At 39.9% G+C, this 17,973-nt stretch overlaps 1 protein-coding gene and 1 long non-coding RNA gene across 7 annotated transcripts in view; one reads left to right on the forward strand and one right to left on the reverse strand.

Annotated features, from left to right (window-relative positions):
- Fhit (fragile histidine triad gene) overlaps positions 1-17,973 on the reverse strand; it is a 1,611,970-nt gene that overhangs the window by 1,193,102 nt on the left and 400,895 nt on the right. The window contains exon 3 of one of the 6 annotated variants that reach the window (NM_001308285.1): positions 8,392-8,501. The exons of the other annotated variants lie outside the window; for them this stretch is intronic. Within the exon in view, the coding sequence (NP_001295214.1) occupies positions 8,392-8,493 (102 nt within the window). The 5' untranslated portion in view covers positions 8,494-8,501. The remainder of the gene's footprint in view (positions 1-8,391; positions 8,502-17,973) is intronic. 6 annotated transcript variants of the gene reach the window in all.
- Fhitos (fragile histidine triad gene, opposite strand) overlaps positions 1-17,973 on the forward strand; it is a 40,449-nt gene that overhangs the window by 4,641 nt on the left and 17,835 nt on the right. The window contains exon 2 of the long non-coding RNA NR_131139.1: positions 16,546-16,627. This is a non-coding gene — a long non-coding RNA (fragile histidine triad gene, opposite strand). The remainder of the gene's footprint in view (positions 1-16,545; positions 16,628-17,973) is intronic.

The following is a 17,973-nucleotide window of genomic DNA, read 5'->3' on the forward strand; positions in this document are numbered from 1 at the left end:
TCCACAATAGTGCCTAGGTTTGGTAACTGTATATGGGATAGATCCCCAGGTGGGGAAGTCTCTGGACTGGACTGCCTTTTCTTCAGTCTCTGCTCTAAACATTGTCTCTATATTTTGTCTTGTATCTCCTCCCATGGGTTTTGTTCCCCTTTCTAAGAAGGACCAAACTATCTACACTTTGGTCTTCCTTCTTCTTGCATTTCATATGGTCTGTGAATTGTATATTGGGTATTCTGAGCTTTTGGGCTAATATCCATACTATGTGTGTTCTTTTGTGATTAGGTTACCTCTGTTAATGTGATAAATTATATCGATTAGCTTTTTAATAATTAACCAAAATCATATTGATTCACTTACTAGGGAACCAGGCTTGCATCCTTGGAATACACTCAGCTTTATCATGATGTATAATTCTTTTTCTTTCACATTTTTTGCTATAATTTCATTAAGAATTTTCATTTATACATTTACCAGAGTTGTGGCAATGTAGCTTTTATTTAGTTTTTGCACTGCTTTTGATTTTGGGGGAGTCTTGGTAATGTGTTTATAAAATTAACTAGAAAGAAATAGTATAAAATTGACTTCCTCAATGAATGTACTTAGGCCTAAACATCATTGTACATTTTTTAAAAAGATGAATTCAGTTTCCTTAGTTGTTATGAGTTATATTATCTATTTCCTGTGGATCAACTTCAGGAATTTGATAGTGATGTATTTCATCTAAGTTGTCAAATGCTTGGTAAATACAGTGATCTGTCATTGCTATTATGATGGCTGTTGTATCTGTAGTGATAGCCCTTGCTTCCTGACTCCTATTTAGTCTTCTCTCTTTGGAGGTTTGTCAGCTTTACTGATTTTCAGAGAGAATCAGCTTTTCCTGCTTTATTTGTTTTAAAGATTTTTATAACACATACCTTTTATTATTGTGATTTAAGTCTACTTCCAGTTGTTTCAAGTGAAGTGTTCTTACAGTCTGATAACAGCTCAGCTAAGTTCTATACTTAGCTTATGGGTTTATTAATAAACATCTAGCTATGTATTTGCTATATTTTAAGACACCTTATGTTTTGTTTGTCCTCTTTGCTTTTTGTATTTGTTCTTTATATTTTCCATACTTTTTGTGAGCTATTTGAACATTCGAGTAACTTACTTGGCATATCTAAAGTGTTTTTAGAGCACCACTCTGCACAGCTTTAGTATATGTGTTAAATATCACATTATATATTCATAAAATGAACAGATTCTTGGTATCTTCATTATACCACTTTAAATAAGAATTAAAACCTCTTTTTGCATCCTTACCTCTATTCATAAAATAATAATCCTAACTTCTTCTCTACATATCTGCTTCAAGTCCTTATCAAAGTGTTCAATCTTTGAACACCATTTACAACTGTCAAGATCACTTTTTCTTTTCTTTCTGGTGTTCCAGGATTCCATTTTCACTGTTTTCATGCTTTAGAAAGATCTGCTGGCAGCAGATTCTCTTGGTTTTCCTTCCTTTAAAAAAAAGAAACCTTTCACTCCTTCATTCATTGCTGAAGGACATTTTCACTGGTTATAGGATTCTAGGTTGACTGTTGACTGATATTTTCAAGTCCTTGAAGCTTTAAATTCCTGAGTGGCAGTAGAAACACTCAAGAAGAAAAGAGTATAAGAGACTGCACCTTCTTGAATTGAAATATCACCAGAATAATCTGGTTCTAGCAGGAGCAACAGACATGTGAAAAATTACAGTCACTTATGATATTGAGAGAAATACTCTTATTTTGATTAATGGTCAAAGAATGGAATGAGTGCATTTGGAGAGAAGTCAGATATAACAGGCAGGTGTCTGAGGTTCAGGATGTCTTAGAAGCAAGTGGACATGGTATGGGAAAGATGGTACATCTGGGAGCTGCTACATTTGAAGCACTGATTACTAAACTCATACACTGTTAAAGTAGTTTTCACTAAATTACTAGCATTCTCTTTAGTCTGATATAGATGTGAATCTAGTTTTTCGAAGTGTTAGGGTGTGTTAATGGCCAAAAAGAGAAAGAAAACTCTATGAGTTTTGTCTTCTGCATTCTAATTTGCATGTGCTCCTCTCTGTCTGTTGATCACTTCATTGTCTCTGTAGCTAATGAAAGGAGAATCATACTGGCATCCGGGCAAAGTGTCAGGCAGCAAGAGAAGGGAAGGTCTTTAACTTTCCCACAGCTCTGTCACAACATTAAAAATTCTTTTTTTTTACACAAAAGTATATTTAATAAGAAAACAAGATTTCCTTTATTTACACTTCAAATGTTATCCCCTTTCCTAGTTTCCACTCTGAAAATCTCCCATCCTCTCCCCCCTCCTCCTGCTCACCAACCCACCCACTCCTGCTTCCTGGCCCTGACATTACTCTATACTGAGGCATAGAACCATCTCAGGACCAAGGGCCTCTCCGCCCATTGATGAACAACTAGACCATCCTCTGCTACAAGTGCAGCTAGAGCCATGAGTCCTTCCATCTGTTATCTTTGATTGGAGGTTTAGTTCTAAGGAGCTCTGGTGGTACTGGTTAGTTCATATTGTTGTTCCTCCTATTAAAAAATGTGGTACAGAGCTAAACAAAGCATTCTCAACTGAGGAATATCGAATGGCTGAGAAGCATCTAAAAAAAAAAGTTCAACATCCTTAATCATCAGGGAAATGCAAATCAAAACAACCCTGAGATTCCACCTCACACCAGTCAAAATGGTTAAGATCAAAAACTCAGGTGACAGCAGATGCTGGTAAGGATGTGGAGAAAGAGGAACACTCCTCCATTGCTGGTGGGATTGCAAACTGGTACAAACACTCTGGAAATCAGTTTGGCAGTTCCTCAGAAAACTGGACATAATACTACCAGAATATTCAGCAATACCACTCCTGGGCATATACCCAGAAGATGGTCCAACTTGTAATAGGGACACATGCTCCACTATGTTCATAGCAGCCTTATTTATAATAGCCAGAAACTGGAAAGAACCCAGATGTCCCTCAACAGAAGAATGGATACAGAAAATGTGGTACATTTACATAATATTCAGCTATTAAAAACAATGAATTTGTGAAATTCTTAGACAAATGGGTGGATCTGGAGGATATCATCCTAAGTGAGGTAACCTAATCACCAAAGAACACACATGCTATACACTCACTGATAAGTAGATATTAGCTCAGAAGCTCAAAATACCCAAGATACAATCTGCAAAACACATGAAACTCAAGAAGAAGGAAGACCGAAGTTTGGATACTTCGATCCTTCTTAGAAGAGGGATCAAAATTCTCATGGAAGCAGTTACAGAGACAAAGTTCCGAGCAGAGACTGAAGGAATGACCATCCAGAAACTGCCCTCCCTCTTACCCCCCCATCCCCAAGATTCATCCCATAAACAACCACTAAACCCAGACACTATTACAGATGCCAATAAGAGATTGCTGACAGGAACCTGATATAGCTGTCTTCTGAGAGGCTCTGCCAGTGCCTGACTAATATAGAAGTGGATGATCACAGTCATCCATTGGACGGACCGGTCCCCAATGAAGGAGCTAGAGAAAGGACCCAAGGAACATTAAAAATTCTTAACATACATTTCACATTATTTACTGAGGGAAAATTTACCAATGCCATTGGCTACAAAGGAAATAGATGCTTGTATACTTTGTAAAATTTGCACTCCACTTTCCATAAATTCTCAGTATCCAGAGACCTTCAGATTGTTGCTGGGTCTATGGTGCCTTGCTGATAGTTTGTCAGGCACCTAGGGCCTTTTCAAGGAAGGAGACAGAGCTCTTTCCATAGGTGCTGAATAGTTATAGGACTACAGCCAACACATGTTTGATGGTCAAACCATCATTTCAGAGGAGAAGAGAAAAACCTGAAGAGTATAATGAAGCTAACAACAGTGCCTAACTACTTCCTAGTTTATTTTTAGTCCAACTGTTTGAAATAAGTGTTTGTTACCTTCATGCTGCCTCTCAGGAGGCATATATATATTTGTTCTTGGAGACATGGAAGAGACCTGGGGATTGGGAAGATGGCATAGTCACAAAAGTGCACGCTGCACAAATGTGCAACCTGAGCTCAGATCCCCAGAACTGATGTAAAAAGTTGTCACAGTGCTCTATATCTGTAATCATAAAGATGTGGAGGCAGAGACAAGAAGATCCTCATCCAGTCTTGATCTCCAAATTTAAGGAAAGACCCCCCCCCCATCTCAAAAAATAAGGTGGAGGAGAATAATGGAAATTGCCCTACATGGACCTCTGGCCTCCAAATGCATGTTTGTGCACATGCACACTTGTACACATGTGCGCATGCACGCGCACACACACACACACACACACACATACACACACACACACACACTAAAATAAAATAAAATAAAATAAAATAAAACGAAATGAAATAAAGTGACAAGAGTCCCTCTGATTTAATCTACACCATGGAATCAGGTTCTTTAATTTAATTTACTTATTCCTGTATTCACTTATGTTTATTTTAAATTTACTTTTACTATTTTTAAAGTATGTATGTGCCAATGTGAGGCTGTAGGCACCCCCAGAGGCCAGAAGGACTGCATCCTCCTGGAGCTGGAGCTACAGGGAGTTGTGAGATGCCATGCTTGCATGTAGGAAGTGGAACTCAGGCCCTCTCTAAAACCACCAAGGACTCTTAACCAATCAGCCAGTTCTTGAGCCCCAGGTTCTTCAGTTCTCAAATGTTAAACTGTTTCAGAATATGAAATCTGAAAACTGCCAATAAAAAATGAAGATGTCAGTGGTTACATTATATTAGCAGACAGGAAAAGGAGCCAAAACAAGTCCACTGGTTAGGGCCTGAAGCAAATCAGACTGGAAAGAATCATGACTGTGCTCCATTTCCATTAACATATTTCCTCTTTAAATTCACATTTTTTTAAATCTTTTGTGATATACTGTTGTTTTCTGTGTTGTTTCTTTGAATATTGTGTGTATTGTCCTATCAAGGGTGTACTGTCCATGTGTACAGAGCTGTCAGTTTGTACAGTGTTGTCAGTGTGTGTAATACTGTCAAGTATGCACAGTGCTCTCTGTGTGTACCGTGATATCAGTGTGTACAGAACCGTTAGTGTGTACAGTGCCATCAGTAGCTTCAGAGCTGTCAGTGTGTATAGAACTGTCAGTGGTTACAATGCTATCAGGGTATATAGTACTGTTAGTATGTACAATGCTACCAGGGTGTATAGTACTGTTGGCATGTACAGTGCGGTCTGTGTGTACAGTGCCATCAGTGGATGGTGTTTACTGCTTTGGCAATGTGAATGAGTCAATTCTTCAGAGGTAGGAACACAAAGTATTTCCCACCAAGTTTTCTTTCCAGAAATCCTCCCTAGTCATGTCAGATATGAAGTAAGATTTTTTCCTACTTGTTAAAGGTTTGATTAAATTTCAGAGGCAGGTATGTGAGAGAGAACAAGAGTCAACTTGGACATATGCTGTTCTTAAACAGGTTAAGAGTGGCGGTATACATTTTTAGTTTTGTGTTCACATCCCTTCATTTTGAACACAGATGTTTTTTTCTACGTGAATGAATTTTTTGTGACACTCTTTTTTTCTGTACTGCCTTGCTTTCTCATCTGTTTATGCAACATGCTATACCAAAATTATATTATAAGAGAAGAAATTTGGTATTCATGGACAAAAACAACAAATCTATTAGAAATTATGTGTATTTTGTCCACAACATGAGATGACGTTATAGAGAATACTATATTCCATATAAACAATGTACAATACATTATGATGTCGTGTAATTATGAAATATCCCCTATAGGTCTATACTTAAAACTTGTGTTCTAGCTACTGATACTGGGACTTAGCTGGCTGAAGCGAATCACTAACGACAAAGCTTTGAAGGTTCTCGAAAAATCCTTGGTTTGTGCCCCTCTTTCTCAGCTTCTTAACCTGCTGTGATCCTAAAAGCCCTAGCATACACACCCACCACCATGGACTTTGTCCCACTTCCTTGCCATTTTGAACTAAAATCTCTCTGAAACCATAATTCAACAGTAGCTTTTCTTCTCTTAAGTTGTTTGTACTAGGAGTTTTGTTCACAGCAATAACAAAAATATAAGTAAAATGACTAGATTTAAACTGTACAAACTAATGGCCTCTCATAGACCTTAGCATACCTGATAACGAAATAAGAAGTCATGGCAGGGTTGGAGACATGCCCCAGTGGTTAGGAACATGCACTATCCATCCCCAAGTTTGGTTCTTAACACCTACTTTGGGTAGCTCAGAACTGCCTGTGATTCAATCCCAACGGGATCTGACACTCTCTTCTGGCCTCTGTGAAAACACGCACAAAGCTCAAATGGATGCTCAAATAAGCACATCATCAAGTCTAGGGGCTGGAGAGATGACTCAGTTGTTAAGAGTACTCATTGCTCTACCAAGATCCTAGGTTGTTTCCCCAGCACCACATGGTTGGTCACAACTGTGCCAAACTCAGTTTAGGGGATCCACTACTCTCTTCTGGCCTCTTCACACACCAGGAATGCCCATGGTGTGTGTGTGTGTGTGTGTGTGTGTGTGTGTGTGTACCCAAACACATAGAATAAAACAAATTAAACTATTTTAAACAATAAAAGATCATTACAAGACTTTTTTTTTTCCTTTTCATATTCTATCAATCTTTATTTTACTTTCTTCTGTTTGGTTCAATGTTTTATCTAAAGAAGTCAACATGCAATTCCTCATTCCGTTTACCACACGGAAGCTGAAATCGTTATAGACCCAGCATATTTTGAATAATTAACTATGCCATCACATGTTATCTTTCAGAAGAAATCAACTGTAAAGTGTGGCAGTAAAGGAACAGCTGTCAGTCTACGACATGCATCCCTTTGAGAGGCTGCTGCTTGCACTGTATATGTACATAAGTTATTAGAACAATTAGAATGCATCCTTGTTGTCTTTTAATTAGATTATTCCTTGTTCCGGTAATTATACTAGACAAGGGAAAAAAATAGTTTGAGGATTCTGAAATCATCTGTAGACTGAGGGAAGTGAGTGATCAATAATGCTAATCTACTGGAACACTTAGATTCTTGGGAAAGATATTTTTATCTGGTGTGTTCCCCTGCATAATCAGCATTATTTCTCAATGTCTGGCTCATCTGCCTAAAGTTTGAAAGTAACTACACTGGACAAATAACAGATATTTATTCCACTTCCAGAAGCTTGGTAAGGCTTGGTCGCCTCCTCCGGCCAATGGCTCAAACATTGCTTCATGTCCTTGAAAAATAACAAGTAACCACAAACAAAAGACTTAGGATCCTAGAAATATCGAACAGTCTGAATACCTAACAGAAAGGATAGAAGACATTTCAGATTCAGATCTACATAATTATCATAAACTATCCTGGCTTGAAAATATATTCAAATTGCTGTAATGTAGTCATAAATAATAAAGCCACTAACTAATATAAGAAGGATAACTATCATCCCCATACATGCAGAGCTAATTGGTAGAAATTAACCGGCAGGCTGATAGAAAGGAGGCGAGTTCAGCCTCTTTCTTGGATTGGAGATTAGAACACAGTTTGCACTCCTGTGGCCTGTGCAATGGTCACCAGCCATGGAGAACACTTCCCAGAACTTTCAGGACTCAGAATCTGAGTTCGGGAATAGGTATCATCTGTCCTCTGGCAAAACCAGGCAGTTTGTTAAACAGTGTTGGAAGACACAGAATTGACCCCAGTGAATCTGGAGTTCTCTCTAATACTAGGCAACATAGATGCCCATCCCCCAGCCCAGATTACAGGAAGCTCAGTTGGCCCCAGTCAATGCACAGTCCTAATGAGACCATGTCTAGACAGTATTGATCTCTTACCAGGAAAAAAAAAAAAGTCAGACTGTGACTTCTTTTCTAGCTTAGTCCAGATGACATCCAAATATGATATTTCATTCACACATTGCCTCCCTAAACACAGTCATTTTGTTTGCAACACACTATGACACAATGGTTTATTTTCAAGTTATCAGGACATGTGAATGCTTAATGATAGTCAACTAGCACATAAGGAAGTTAGTTATCCTAGGGAAATGGGATGAGTCTTTGATATATATTTATTTTCTTTGCTAGGCAAGAGAAACAGGCTTTGAACTAATCAGAGGGGCAAATAACCTGAAGTTAATTAGCTCAAGTTAATATAGGTAAAATATCCCAAGGAGAAAGTGTTAGCTTATTCCAAAAGACTATCTGCGAAAGCCCTGGGAGAACTCCTACAAACTGTTGTGTATCCCAATTTGGAAGAAATGTTTCTCCACAAAAGCATCTCTTTAAATTTTCAGGTACACCAATCAAAACTTGAGGGTCCCCACTTCTCTTACCTTCAGATTAGTCCAACCTATCAGGTAGAATACTATCTTGAAGGCACCAACGTCTTGCATTTGGTTGCACTGTGGGGAGGTATTCCAAAGTAGGCTGAGCATTCATGTGCCTGCAGAAAGTCAGGAAGGAAATGCAGCCTGCAGTTGCTGCAGCAGAGGAATACAGACTACAGACAGATGAGATAGAACTGGGTATCATAATCTGTTTTAGTTAGGGTTTGCATTGCTGTGAAGGGATACCATGACCAAGGAAACTCTTATAAGGACAGCATTGAATTGGGGCTGGCTTACAGGTTCAGAGGTTCAGTCCGTTACCACTGGGGCGGGGGGCGGGGGGCAATGGCAGTGCCAAGACAGGCATGGTGCAAAAGGAGCTGAGAGTTCAACATCCTTTAACAAGGTCACACCTAATAGTGCCACTCCCTGGGCCAAAAATATTCAAACCACCACATAAGCGTAAGTGGAAAGCAGCATTACATCTTTCTCTGTGGGTGACATGGAATAAAGACCACGACATTCAGATGGTTCCTGAATATGCAATGGTCTCAAGGTTGGTTTTGTTCACATGGGGGAAAAGACCATGTTGTCATGTTGCAATGATGCCAATGTACAAACCAATCATGAAGAAAATATCATCCCATCCCCTAAAGAAAAATAATCCAGGAGACTGTCACCAGTATCACTAGTTTAAGACACACATCACCGATTGCAAAGTGATTAATTCTGTGCATGCTAACTAAATGTTTTATTAGTCTTGGAACTAGTTCACTATCTCAAGAGACCACAAGAAAGTACCACTCACTTATAAGATCTTGTACTGGATTATGAACTGTTTGAGCTTTTCTGCCCAAACAGAAATTGAGCGGGTTGGCAGTAGGGGTGATTGTATAACTTGAACTGTATATATTGATATCACAAGCTACTTTCCCCAAATGCACTGTATGCAATTTGCTGTGATTACAGAAAAGTCCTGCAGTACTCCTTAATGGACTAAATGCAAACCTGTCACACATTTTCTCTTCTCAGTATGTGAAGGGCACGTGTATAGAGAGAGGTGTGAGAGAGTGGTACTAAGTTCACTCTATGATTCTTAAACAAGGCAGGTAACAACAGGAAAGACTGGGCAGAGCATGTGATTGTGGTACATTTCCGTGGATAAGAGTAATGTATGGGCCCCCTTGACCCTGACCCACAGGGGAAGGCACACACATGTTAAACCTACTTATCAGAGGAGAACGAATGGAAGAAAGTAGAGCTTGGGAATGTATCAAAGAGATACAAAACCCATTTTAAATAAGGCACAACTAGTTGGGACTTGGGATAATCTTGTAGAAACTTTACTCTCTCTAGTAAAAGGTAAATTCTTGCACATGTATTGCCAGTAACATCAAGGCTCACATCATTGCGTCTTATTCCAGAACCTTAGCTAAACATTCTGATTTGGCCAAACACTAAATCAGTTAAACTTAATAGGAGAAACATTTCACTATTGATTAGGTAATCTATTTAAAATATGCATTAACTTAGCACACAGGTGAGGAGTGTTTTAGTCAGGGTTTCTATTCCTGGACAAAACATCATGACCAAGAAGCAAGTTGGAGGAAAGGGTTTATTCAACTTATACTTCCACATTGCTGTTCATCACTAAAGGAAGTTGGGACTGGAACTCAAGCAGGTCAGGGAGAAGGAGCTGATGCAGAGGCCATGGAGGGATGTTCTTTACTGGCTTGCCTCCCCTGGCTTGCTCAGCCTGCTCTCTTATAGAACCAAGATTACCAGCCCAGAGATGGTCCCACCCACAAGGGGCTTTCCCCCTTGATCACTAATTGAGAAAATGCCTTACAGCTATATCTCATGGAGGCATTTCCTCAACTGAAGCTCCTTTCTCTGTGATAACTCCAGCTGTGTCAAGTTGACACAAAACTAGCCAGTACGATTGACCCCTTGTCAACTTGACACACAAACACATCCCTAGTAAGCCTAAACCCTTATATTCTTATTCATCCCCAAGGTCTAAATAACTTTAAACATCCCACAGTCTTTACATATTCTTAAAATTTCAATCTCTTTAAAATATCCATATCTTTTAAAATCCTAAGTCTTTTTACAATTAAAAGTCTTAACTGTGGGCTGTTTCTTCCTTCAAGAGGGAAAATATCAGGGCACAGTCACAATCAAATGCAAAAATCAATCTCCAATCATCCAATGTCTGGGATCCAACTCATGATCTTCTGGGCTCCTCCAAGGGCTTGGGTCACTTTTCCAGCCATGCCCTTTGTAGAACATGCGTCCTCCTCTAGGCTCCAGATGCCTGTATTCCACTGCTGCTGCTCTTGGTGGTCATTTCATGGTACTGGCATCTCCAAAAACACTGCATGACCCCTTCAGTCCTGGGCCATCAATTGCAACTGAGGCTGCACCTTCAGCAATGGCCTTCCATGGCCTCTCACAGTGCTGAGTCTCAGCTGCTCTACGTGACCCCTTCATGCCTTCAAAACCAGTACCACCTGGGTGACCTTTACACATTACCAAGTCCCGCTGCAGCAGGAATGCAACCTTGGCTATCTCTGGAACACAGCCTCTTTGTGCTTTCAGAAAACACTTCCCAGAAGATGTCACCTCAACAATGCTGGTCTCTTCTTAATCACCGCTAATTTCTTAGCTCCAGCTAACCAGCATCAATAGTCCCAGTAATGCAAAGGCTTTGCTTTAGTAGTTCTGGTATCTTGTTAATCACAGCTGATTCTTCAGCCCCAGCTAACCAGAACCACAGAATAATCAAACTCCAAAATAGCAATGGCCCTGAAAAGAGTCTTTAATTTTCCCTCTGAAATCTCACAAGCCAGTCCTCCATCTTCTGCACTGTTCTCAGCATTATCTTCCAAACTCCTACACAACATCTGACAGAGCTCTTAACACCAAATGGATCTTCTAGCCCAAAGTTCCAAAGTCCTTCCACAGTCCTTCCCAAAACATGGTCAGGTTGTCACAGGAATACCCCACTATGCTGGTACCAATTTGTCTTAGTCAGGGTAAGAGTAAGTTCTAGAAATAAGAAATCAGACACCTCAACAAAAAGGGATGAAGACATTTTGCACCATTTAGACCATTGATTTTCATACATTTCAGATAAAATTATTGGCATTGGGGCGTAAAGAACCCTCTGCATAAACACAGCATTTTGTTGTTGTTGTTGTTTTGGTGTGTTGTTTGTTTGTTTCTCTCTGCCTCCAGGTTATAGGAGTGCAAACACTAAGTCTTGTTCTTAAGATTCCCCTATCTTCTAATGTCATGTGATCATCTTCTTCTAATGTCATGTGATCATCTTCTTCTAATGTCATGTGATCATTCCTCCTAAAGACTAGCCAATACTCAGGGCTGGAGAGGTGCCTGAGCAGTTAAGAGCACTGTCTGCTCTTCCAGAGGTCCTGAGTTCAATTCCCAGCAACCACATGGTGGCTCAGAACCATCTATGAGATCTGATGCCCTCTTCTGGCTTGCAGTTATATATGCAGGCAGAATGCTTTATACAAAAAAAAAAAAAAAAAAAAAAAAAAGAAAAGAAAAAAAAAGAAAGAAAGAAAGAAAAGAAAAGAAAAGAAAAGAAAAGAAAAGAAAAGAAAAGAAAAGAAAAGAAAAGAAAAGAAAAGAGTACTCAATGGTCTTCTCAAGTATAAGATCAGTTATTTCTCGGTGTCATAGTGAAGACACAGAGGTAGCTACCAGCATCTCTCATTTCTTTTAAAAGCATAAACCAGCCTTTTCTTTTCAAATGTGGTCATTCACGTGTATAATGATTTTCTAAATTTTGTTGAAATCATTCTTAGTCTTCCAAAATCAGAACAAGTTGCAGAAAATGTTTTAATTTATTTATGAATTAGGTCTGGTCTTCATTATTGCTTTACAGCTTCTGTATTAGCCAATGCTGCCTATAACATCCTGACAATTCCCCCTCGGGTATGTGCTTGTTCTCTGTATTATAATCTTGTGATCTGCTGGATTTTTTCTGATGTTCTAATTTGTTCTAAATGAGTGAATTTCATCGGTTTTGGTTTCCACTGTTCTATTTATTAAATTCACTGTGAATGTGGTATTTATTTTCAAAGGAGTCATAATTCTTTATTTCCAGCTTAGTATTAACAATGAGTTTAATAAGCATTATATTTTTAAATATCACAAAGACAAATTTTGTTAAAATATTAGTGTTTAATGTGTTATATTTCCTGGCAAAAATAAATTAATGCTACATAACCTTTCCCCATTTATCCAAGTTTCTAAGAGAAATATCATTATTTTAAAGCTATGTTAATGGAAACATAAACACAACAGGGAAACTGAAGGGAGAATGAGGAGCACATAAGGCCAAAGGCAAAGCAAATAGTGCAATTTCTGAGACTAAAGGGAAGAGAAGGAGAGAGGGCGAGTGAGAGCAGGAGAGGGGAGGAGAGAGGGAAAGAAAAAGAGGGAGGGGAAGAAAAGTAAGAGGGAGAGAGAAAGAGAGACAGAGCACAAGAAAGTGGAAAAGTGAGAGTGGGAGTGAAGGGTAGGGAAGCAAGAATGAGAGAGACAGAGAGTCAGAGACAGAAAGACACAGAGACAGAGACACAGAGAGAACATGAGTAATGTGAACAGCTACCTGGCTCCTGAACTGGAGAGGGAGCATCACAGGAAGAATATTAAGCAAAACTACAGAAACTTCCAGGTTCTTGAAGTCATGAGTAAACGGAAATGAAACTTCATATACAAACTTCATATAGCTGTCTCTTGTGAGGCTATGCCAGTGTCTAGGAAATACAGAAGTGGAAGCTCACAGTCAGCTATTGGATGGATCACAGGGCCCCCAATGGAGGAGCTAGAGAAAGTACCCAAGGAGCTAAAGGGGTCTGCAACCCTATAGGTGGAACAACATTATGAACTATCCAGTACTCCCCGGAGCTCGTGTCTCTAGCTGCATATGTATCAGAAGATGGCCTAATCGGCCATTATTAGAAAGAGAGGCCCACTGGTCTTGCAAACTTTATATGCCTCAGTACAGGGGAACCCCAGGGCCAAGAAGTGGGAGTGGGTGGGTAGGGGAGTGGGTGGGAGTGTATGGGGGACTTTTGGGATAGCATTGGAAATGTAAATGAAGAAAATACCTAATAAATGAAAAAAAAAAAAAAAAGACTGGATGAACCACAAGGGATCCATGAGATTCATGGATGGGATGCAAATGCTTCCCGAAGTTGCTATTTATGTGTTGCTATCTACCCTTTAGTTTCCATGACATGTCTCAAAGTGTGAAATACAAATCCGACCATCCCATACATTTTCAAAAATTCTCACCCTGCTTGAAATGAAGTTCCATCAACAAATTCACAGGTTGATGTCTGGGTCAAGCTCACAGATGACTGGAATATTTTTAAAACATTATTTGGAAACATGGAAATGGAAGTGTCTGTCAGTGTCAAATATAAAGAAGAGTGACTGCGACAGAACCAGACAGTTGTAAACCACTTGCCATGTATCCGCAGTGGAGGGAGAAGAGGAAAATCAAGAGGAACTGTGTAGTGTGGTTTACTGTGTAGTGTGTTCTCTGCCTGGGATTGTTCACAGAGCTGTACACACTTGGAGCTTTGGTGCTTCCCTCCACAACTCACCCAGAAAAGCGGACTCTGGGATGATCTGGATGTGGAGAGTCTGCAAGTCTTTGCTGAGTTTGGTTATTTAAAATGAGCATAGCATAAGATAACATGCACAGGAAATAGAAGAAATCAAAAACGGATGTTAAAATAATATCATCTTCCCACACAATCTTAGATATTTATAAATTAAACATCACTAATAAAGACATGCCATATAGGAAGAAAAATGTGAAAGCATAAGATGAACTAGGAATTGTGAAACTTATGTTAGTGTGTGTACATATATGTGTCATACCATATAAAATATGATATATAAAATATATCACAAGACATAAAGGCATTCCAGTGAGCTAAGCAACCAAGGCACAGCCATATTTTAAGGAAGAGGATTTAAATCTAAAGCCAGAGCCTCAGCCAAGAGTGGCACAGAGCAAAATACCATTGAAGAGCTCTAAAACACCTGTAGGATGCATGTTATATCGCTTTGTGTATTCAAGCTGACAGCAAATATTTGAGAACAAACAACTCAGCTAGGCTAAAAGATGAAAATAAAGAAAAGCACCCATGTAAACACATACTTATCCAAACCACCTTGACTTTAAGGAAATACCAAATTTCCACCACTGAGTCTTTCCAGGTAAAAGAAGGTAAGGCAAGAGAGGCCTTTACTCCACATGCTACTATTTTCTTTAAGCTCTTTCTCTCTCTCTCTCTCTCTCTCTCTCTCTCTCTCTCTTTCTCTCTCTCTGTGTGTGTGTGTGTGTGTGCTCTCATGCATGTGTGGGAATGAGATGGACTTTACTGGAATATATGCATATATGTATATAACAAGCTTGGATTATATTGACCCCTTATCTTCTTTTATCTCTTTTCCATCCTACTGTTTCAATACTATCATTTCATAACTTTCATGTATTTATTAATGAATATATTAATTGCTAAGGCTAAATAAGACTTGATGTGCAAGCATTATTCACAGGAACTAACCTAGAGCAGATCTCAGTAATATTGTGAGATTTTTAACCTAAGCAGTATTCATTAGATCCACATTCACATGCATTGGAGAAAAACCTGCCTTTTTTCCCAGGCTTGCTTTGTCAGGTACAGCCCCCTAGAGCAACTCTCACTTGATACTTTAGGCATGGAGGATGTGCTGGCTAGTTTTATGTCATGAGATAAACTGGAGTCATTTTGGAAGAGGGAACCCCAATTAAAGAAATGCCCCGACATGACTGGCTTGTGGGCCAATCGATGTAGAAGGTAGGTATTCACATTCCTAAGACTGTGGTCCTAGGTGCCAGAAGGAAGCTGACTGAGCAGGCCATGTGGAACAAGCTGGTAATTAGCATGCCCCATAGCCATTCCCTCAGCTCCCGCCTTGTGTGCTTGCTTTTACTTTTGCTCATGATAGACTGTGATCAGGACATGTAAGATGATTCTGGTGATGATGTTCGACCACAGCAATAGAAGCCCTAAGACATTCCGGCTTCAGATGAGTCTGCTGTCCTCAACTGGGATGCATCTCAGAAGGCTGGCTCCTTGAAGCCAGAGACACAGCATACGTATCCCAAGCGACAGAGCATCAAAAGAGTATGGTAACTTTCTCCATCAAAAAACTGAACTGAAAAGATAACCCAGTTGGTAAAGTGCTTGCCTAACAAGCATGACTACCCATGTTAAATCTCTAGAATACACATAAAATATCTAAGCGTGGTAGGCTGATAATCCTAGAACTGAGACACGATGGTTCTTGGGAATATTGGCCAGCCATCTGAGCCTTCTTGGAGAGTTTCAGGCTGGTGGGAGATCCTGTCAGAAGAAGAAGAAGAAGAAGAAGAAGAAGAAGAAGAAGAAGAAGAAGAAGAAGAAGAAGAAGAAGAAGAAGAAGAAGAAGAAGAAGAAGAAAGAAAGAAAGAAAGAAAGAAAGAAAGAAAGAAAGAAAGAAAGAAAGAAAGAAGAAAGAAGAAAAGAAGAAAGAGGAGGAAGAGGAAGAGGAGGAGGAGGGGGAGGGGAAGAGGGGGACAGGGAAGAGGGAAGGAAGGAAGGAAGGAAGGAAGGAAGGAAGGAAGGAAGGAAGGAAGGAAGGAAAGAAGGAAGGAAAAGACAAGGAAAGAAATAAAAGAAAAAAGAAAGGAAAGGTAAGGAAAGATGCATGATGTCTGAGGAAAAGCATAAGAAACTGTCCTCTGGTCTCCACCTACAAGTGCACAAGTGTGCACTTGCACCACTACCCCCAAACACACCAAAAGTAAAACATCAAATTTCTATCAATGTCACTAAAATCAATGAGCAATGAAACCCAATCTTAAATCCAAGGGATCTCTTATTACCCTTATAGCAGATGCCTCAAAAATCTAGAAACAAGTGCTTTCTCCTTTCTCTTTTTCTTCCCCGACTTTCCTTTCTTTCTTTCCTTGAAACTGTTGACTGAGGTCAATGAAGATCAAATAGGGCAATCAAATAGATTTGCCTCTGAGCCAACATATCTGGACCAACCTCATTGTCAGGTCTTTATATGATCTCCCTCCAGGGTCCTCTGTGATGGGAACAGTGGTCTTGCTCAGCAATTTCACCCTCAACAAATGAAGAAAGAACATTTTTCTCCTGGACATGTGCGTAATGCAGCTCAGACACTTTCTCCTTCCCTTCCTTCCTTTGTGCTCACTGCTTGCCACTGCCCACCCTGGCCACCAGTTCATAAATTCATAGTGAGTCTCTGGATGAGGCCTGGGGTAGGTAGCTCTGGTGAGGTCTGATGCGGACATTCCTGTCTCGGGTGCTTGGTCATCAACTGTTTTCCACCCCTCTTCTCGTTGTCCTTCCTGAGAGCTTTTGCTTCCTGCCCTCAGCTTGCACCCGCTCTCCTTTCTCCTGTTTGTTTTTATGCCTTTCCAGCATTACAGTGCAACTCCTCTGCCCTTACAGATCCAAACTTAGGGATTTAATTCTACTATAAAACTGCCCTTTCTAAGATAATTTTAGCAACATTAACTGAAAGAAAATTTTCACACTTTTGGAAGGCCATAGCCTCAGGTCTCAGCAATAACTTTTATCATGTCTCATAATAATGACTACAGTTATAGTACTTTCCTTCAGTCCAAGTGTAACACTTCAAAGATTTCCTCTCTTCAACTCCCAAGATTCTGGTTCAACCACTTTAGGAGTCTAGAGGTGCAGGCTTTTGAGTCATTAAGACAAGGGTTCAAATCTAGCTTCTGGCAGTAAATTAACTGGGTGGAACCCTGTGAGCCACTAAGCTTTCTGAATTCCAATTTCACATCTGACAAACATACCAAAATCTACCTAATGGGAACTCTGTGAAGATAAAGTGAGGTAACCTTTGTAAAATATATGCAATGTCAGGGACACGGTAGCATCTAAACAAGGTTGTTATTTCTTATTGTTATGTGGGCCTGGCTCTGCTTCTGCCCTTGGTGTTAGCAATCAGGCACCTCCATAGCCAGCCTGAAGGATCTGGCAACAGCAGGGCAATCTTTTGGCCAGCCCCGGGGGGACCTGGAGACAACAGGACACCTCATCACTAGCTGCCGAGAGGCGACACATTCCCACTGTCATTTCATGTTACATGGTCTCCTCCTGCGCATGTGTGGCCTCATTCAACCCCCACCCACCCCATTTCTTTCTTCTCCCCAGAGGCAGCTTCTTTATCCCCTCTCCTGTCCCAGAATAAATCTCCCATGTGAGACCTCTCTCAGAGTGTGACTTCTTGAATCCCACCACGTAGAACCAACACTTGGGGTATTTGGGAACCACTACGAGTTCCCAAGATCTCAGATCTTGGTCCAGCAGAATGGGAAAGGAGTATCTTCTTTGAGATAATTGTTTAGTGTTAGAGCTTTTCTTTATTGAGAGAAGTGAAACACCCCTTCTAGACACTATTCTGTGAAATAGCTCTTGGATGATATTCGGTGAAACTGCAGCTTTCTTTATCCGAAGT

The sequence above is a fragment of the Mus musculus genome, chromosome 14 (genome assembly GCF_000001635.26).
Source record: "Mus musculus strain C57BL/6J chromosome 14, GRCm38.p6 C57BL/6J".
Lineage (NCBI taxonomy): Eukaryota > Metazoa > Chordata > Mammalia > Rodentia > Muridae > Mus > Mus musculus.